Source organism: Calidris pugnax, unplaced genomic scaffold (assembly GCF_001431845.1).
Source record: "Calidris pugnax isolate Ruff unplaced genomic scaffold, ASM143184v1 scaffold133, whole genome shotgun sequence".
Classification (NCBI taxonomy): Eukaryota; Metazoa; Chordata; class Aves; order Charadriiformes; family Scolopacidae; genus Calidris; species Calidris pugnax.
In genome coordinates this window covers 4,418,609-4,424,289 of record NW_015090977.1, presented here as the reverse complement: position 1 = coordinate 4,424,289, position 5,681 = coordinate 4,418,609, and the positions used below count along the sequence as shown (strand labels likewise).

General features: G+C 53.0%; 1 protein-coding gene across 1 annotated transcript in view; it reads right to left on the bottom strand.

Moving 5' to 3' along the window:
• SRRM3 (serine/arginine repetitive matrix 3) overlaps positions 1-5,681 on the bottom strand; it is a 30,338-nt gene that overhangs the window by 13,050 nt on the left and 11,607 nt on the right. Inside the window, exon 11 of the mRNA XM_014953026.1 lies at positions 628-956. Coding sequence (XP_014808512.1) covers positions 628-956 — 329 coding nt within the window. The remainder of the gene's footprint in view (positions 1-627; positions 957-5,681) is intronic.

Genomic DNA, 5,681 nt, shown 5'->3' with positions numbered 1-5,681 from the left:
ACCCTACCATCCCACACAGCCATCCAGGCACTGCCCTTCGCACTGGGATAATCCCTTGTAGGGAATGACCCTTCGTGCAGTGTGGTGGCATTGACCCACTGTGGATCTTCCCTACCTTCATCCCCATCTCTATCCCCATCCCTATTCTCCATCCCCATCTCCATCCCCATCCCCATCTTCATCCTCATCTCCATCCTCATCCCCATCTTCATCCCCATCTCTATCCTCATCCCTATTCTCCATCCCCATCCCCATCTCCATCCCTATCCCCATCCCCATCCTCATTCCCATCTCTATCCCCATCTCTTCCCCATCCCTATTCTTCATCCCCATCCTCATTCCCATCTCCATCCCCATCTCTATCCCCATCCCCATCCTCATTTCCATCTCTATCCCCTTCTCCACCCCCATCCCCATCCTCATTCCCATCTCCATCCTCATCCCCATCCTCATTCCCATCTTCATCCCCATCCCCATCCCAACCCCACCCTGATCCCCAGCTTGGTCCCCAGAGCTTCGCCCAGATGGAACTGGGGGTGCCCAAACTTTGGTGACCCCAAATATCAGCCACCAGCTCCCATGTCCTGGCGGGGATGGCATGACTCCATCCCGGAGACCCCCCCTTACTTCTTGGCGTGGGCGCCGTGGTTCCTGTCGGGGCCGAGCGGTGGGTGGTAGGGCTGGGAGCCCGCCGAGCCCTCCGAGTCGCTGCTGTAGCCGGCGGGGCTGAGGGGCGGCGGTGGGGGCTCCCGGGGGGCCGGTGGCCGTCCCTTGCTCTGGCCACGGTGGCGAGGTGGCGGCGAGGAGCTGCGGGAGCGATGCCGGTGGCCATGCTTGGCCCGCTCCGGCGTGGGCGAGCGGGGGCTGCGGGCACCGTGTCGGCCCCCCCGGCTGCGGGGGGACGGAGGGTCCGTCCTGCCGTGAGCTCGAGGAGAGGGGGACGCCGAGGCCGGCCTCTGGCAAAGGGGGGAGAGAGAGAGAGAGAAGGGTATGGGGGGGGAAAGGTGGAAGGGGGCGGGGAAGAAAAGAAGAAAGGAGAAAGGGGATTTTAACGGGGGGCACCGGGCCGGGGGGCGCGGTTCACAACGTCAACGCACATCGCATAAGGCAGGCTACACAGACGCTACCCTGCACCTTCCTCTCACCCTCAACAACGTGGGTCATGCAAACCTCCGCATGCAAAACGCCAAATAAAATAATTCCAATGAAATTTAAAAATAAAAAATTTAAAAAAAAATTAAAAAAATAATAAAAAAAGGAAAACCGAACCCAAAGGAAGGGGTGGGAGAGGAGCAAAAAAAAAAATAAAAATAAACCTAAATCCAAGAAACCCCCCCAAGTCGTCAGGGAGGGAGAGCTCGAAGGGTAAGAAACAACCCCCCCCTCCCAAAAACACCTGGAGCGGGGATAAAGCAAAACCCCGGCACCCACCCGCCTCGACCAAGAAAGGGGAAGGGAAAAGGGGGGGTAAAACCCAAACGAAGGGAGGAAAATGGGGGTAAAAAAAGAAAAGATGAGAGGGGGGAAGGTGGGGAGGCGGAGGGGGGAGAGTAAATAGACTGAGCCGAGGGGAAGGGGTCGAACCAAAGAGGGCTGGAGGTGATGGGGGGGGTCTGCTCACACAGAGGCATGCACATATATAAAGAGATATATGTTCAGATACGTGTAGTTTTTATAGATAGTACGGCTTTCGGCTTAAAACAAACCAAGAAACGAGGAAGACGGCACGGAGCGACAATGGAGGGCAGGGCAGGGGGTGGGGACAGGGGGGCGAGAAGGCAAAAAGAAACCGAAATAAAAGAAAGAAGAAAAAAACCATCCAAATCAAATCGAACTAAAAAAAAAAAAAGAAACCAAACCAAACCAAAACCAAAGCAAAACTTCACAAATGTCCTCGTTACTGAGATAAACGAATGTCTCTGAGCTCTTCCTGGGACACGCATTGAGCTGTGACTCTGCAGGGAACTGCTAAGTCCTCATCAGCACTCAACACAGACTTTGCTTTCTGCTTCCTTTTTTTTTTTTTTTTTTCCATTATATGCTTTTTTTTTTTTTAAGTCCCTCTTGGTTAACATCCACTTACCAAAAAAGTGGCATTTCCTCCTTTAGTAGGTAAGGTATGAAGAGAAGGGAAAAGCGGGGCAATATAAGTGCATCATTAGATTCACAAAAATGCAAGAGAGAAAGAAAAGAGCGAGAGAAGGAGGAGAGACAGAGACAGAGACAGAGCCAGAGAGAGGAGAAATAAAACAAACCAACTCACTTCTCCTACAGGGTGAGGGGGGACCGTAAACCCTGGGCCACCGCCGCGGCCAAACCCCCGTGCTGGGCTCTTGCTGAGAGCTTGGGGGGGGGGTTTTGCCCAGCCCTGGGGTCCAACACGCAGCGGTTCCCAAATATCTGAGCTCCTCCAAGCTGCAGCCACTGCCTGGGTGGGTTATTTTTCCCCGTCTTTGCAAACACCACTAGACCAAAAAAGATGGGTGGAAACGAGCTCCTGCATCGCTGGTCCCGACACAGTCCAGCTCGGGGGGTGGGAGGTGGGGAGAGGGGTGGGTTTGGGGGTCTCCTTCTCCCGATGGCAGCCCGGTGCTGGGTCCCTGAGCATCCCCCCCAGGGGGATCTCACAGGGTTCAGGGCGGTTGAGGTGGTGCCAGGGTGGTGTCACCACAGCCGCTGGGGACCAGCGACCCCAATTCCCCAGAGGTCCCTTGCCCCAAACACACCCCGTCCTGGAGGACGAGGTTCTCTCTGCCTGTCCCACCACCTCCTAAATGCCGCTTTTCTTCCCCAAAAGAGAAGTGGGGGAGGTGCCGGGGGTGGGATCTTGGGGACCTCCATGAAGATGCTGCAAAAGGAACACAAGGCCACCATGTCCCCGAGCATCCTGAGGCAGAGGAGGGTGGCACAAACTGCCCCACACCCCATCGGTGGCGTGTCCTCCGTCACCTCCTTGTCCCCAAGGACGAGACAACCTCTCCAGCCACACGCCAGCCCGCTGGAGCCAAAACGGGGGGATTTGGGGTGGTTTTATTAACAACCTTCCAGCGAGGGGGGGAGGCTGGTGGCGATGGCCACCTCTGCCCATGGCACAAGCACTGGGGGACACGGACCCCTGAAACGGGGGGGGGTTCAGCTGAGCCAGCATCCAGGCAGGGGAAAATCAAAGCAGAGAAGATGAAGAAGAAGAGGAGGAAGAAGAAGAGAGAAAGAGAGGGGATTCCTCTTTCCCAGGGCAGCAATTCCGTGCCGGTTGGTCACGCCGCGGGCTCGGGATGTGGGATTTTTCCACCCAACCCCTGGGGGTGGAGGGGTCTCCTGCCCAGGCGAGCAGGAAGGCAACAACAGGAAAAGCATCCCAAATAAATCCAAATGGGCAGAAGCTCGCCCATTCCCCAGAGGGAAAACACTCTGGGGGCTTGCAGGGATGGGATGGCCAGAGCTGGGACACAATCCCCTGTCCCTCAAGGACCATGGTGCCCTGGACCTGCCTCTCTCCATGGAGGAAGATTTCAACCTTTCCCCATCGCAGCCCCCCCAGTATTATCCCTGGATTGTTTTGGGGTAGTTTTTTTTCTGTCATGGCCCAAGGAGGGGTTAAACCCACACATATCCCCCGATTCCTCATTTCTTGCCCCATCCCTCCACCCCAAAACCCCGCTGTGCCCAGGATCTGCCTCCGCTCCCACCCGTGAGCTCTGGCCCCTGCCCCTATTTCTCGCTAATTAACTTTGCCTTCGTTACCCGGCCCCTAATGGGAGACTGAAAGGGAGCAGCCGTGCTCGGCCCCTGGATGGAAACGAACACAAAGTCGGAGGGCTGAAAGACACAGAAATGCATTCTACCGACGGCACGAGGAGACGGGGAAGAGAAAAGGGGGGAAGAAAGAAAAAAAATATTACGTGGACAGGGCAAAAAAAAAATATATATATAAATAAAGAACGTAAGAGAAGAGCATGGCTTTGCAGCTAACTGGGGAAAACCATACAAATAATAATAAAAAAAATATATATATATAAATAGCCACCAAAAAGAGACAAAATGAAAAAGAGACAGAGAAGAAGAGCAAGAAAGGAAGAGAAAGAAAGTCAGAAAGAAAGAGAAAATAACATTAAATCAAGCTACGGTGCTTTTCAACAGGCTCATCTGCAGAAGTGAACGTGCAGAGGTGGACAAAATACCTACCTTCGCAATTGGCAGTGACAGGAATGCGATAATAAAAAAAGAAAACAATAATCTCCACATTTGGAGGGCAGAATGGGAAAAAGACAAGGACTCTTTAGTAAGGCGATCCAGACCCCTCGGCTAATCCCGTTTGCTTTGCTTAGAATTTTTTTTTTTAATTATTTTTTAAATTGGTCTTGTTAGCTTTTTGTTGTTTTCGGTTTTTTTAATTTTTCCTTATTTTTTTAAATGGAAAGGTTGTGGCCAGCCACCGAGTGGGGCGGCCACGGGGAGGGGGTGATTTGCTGGCTGGTGTCTGTAACCCGGCTGCGTTTCGGTCTTAAAAAGTCGCTCTATAACATGGCAAAGTCCCGGATAACATGCAGGGAAGGCGATGGATGGAGGTGGGACACGGTGAGGGGTGTCGGGGTGCGCTGCCCCAAAGAAAACCGGAGAGAAAGAGGGGCTGGAGGTTGCGTGTGGGCGAGGAGGAGGAGGAGGAGAGACCCGGGAGGAAGGCTGGGGAAGGCAGCAGGGATGGATGGAGACGGGATCGGGTATTTAAAAGGGAAGGCAACACCGTGCAGCACCCCCGGGGCACCCCTTCTTCCCGGTGGCTTTAGGGGGTGCTGGGGGGGATTTGGCTCACCCAGGGTGATGGGCTGAGTCCAGAGTTTTTTTGGGGGGGTCTGCAGGAGGATGGGGATGGGGACGGCGGGTACCAAGGATGCTCGGCATCCATCCTGCTGGGATGCAGGATGCGTGCACCTGGGTGCAGGATGGCTGCAGGGTGCTCAAATTTGGGGGGGGCAGGTAACCCAGCACCCAACGGCCTCATCCTGCAGCGGTGGAGGAAAACCACCCCCACGGCAGCAGGATCTGGCCACCAGCCCAGGCAAGGGGGCAGTAGCCAAGTCAAGGAGGCAACGGGCAATTCACCCCATGATATCAAAGTGAGCCCGCTACCTTTGGGGTGTAGAGCTGCTCGGTTCTCTTCCCTTTTAAATCCCTTCTTCAAAATATAGAAAATGGAGATAACAATGTTCAGCGGTCGTAAATATTTAGAAAACACATCTGCCTTTTTTTTTTTTTTTTTTTTCTTCTCCACATTAACACACACAAAAGCAAAAAATTCTAGAACAACACGACGACGACAGGGGGAGGAAAAAAAAAATATGAGAGATATATATTGTTTGCATTTCTGTACATCACAAGGGAAAAGAAAAGAAATCATGAGAAAGGAAACTAAAACAAGAAGGGAAAAAAAGCACGTTTCAATTGCCCTTCCCTCCCCCTCGTCCCTGCTTCTGCTGAGCAAGAAATGGAAGTGTATATTACCGTTTGGGTTTTTTTCAAATGGGAGGCTAAAGAAAAACACAGATGGGATTAAAAAGAAAAAAAAAATAAAAAATAGAAACCAGAGAGAGAAAGAAGAGAGAGAGAGAGAGAGAAAGAAAGAGAGAGAAAGTTGTCGGAGAAAAGTCCCGCTGGTGCCGGGGAGCCAAGGGAGCTCGGCG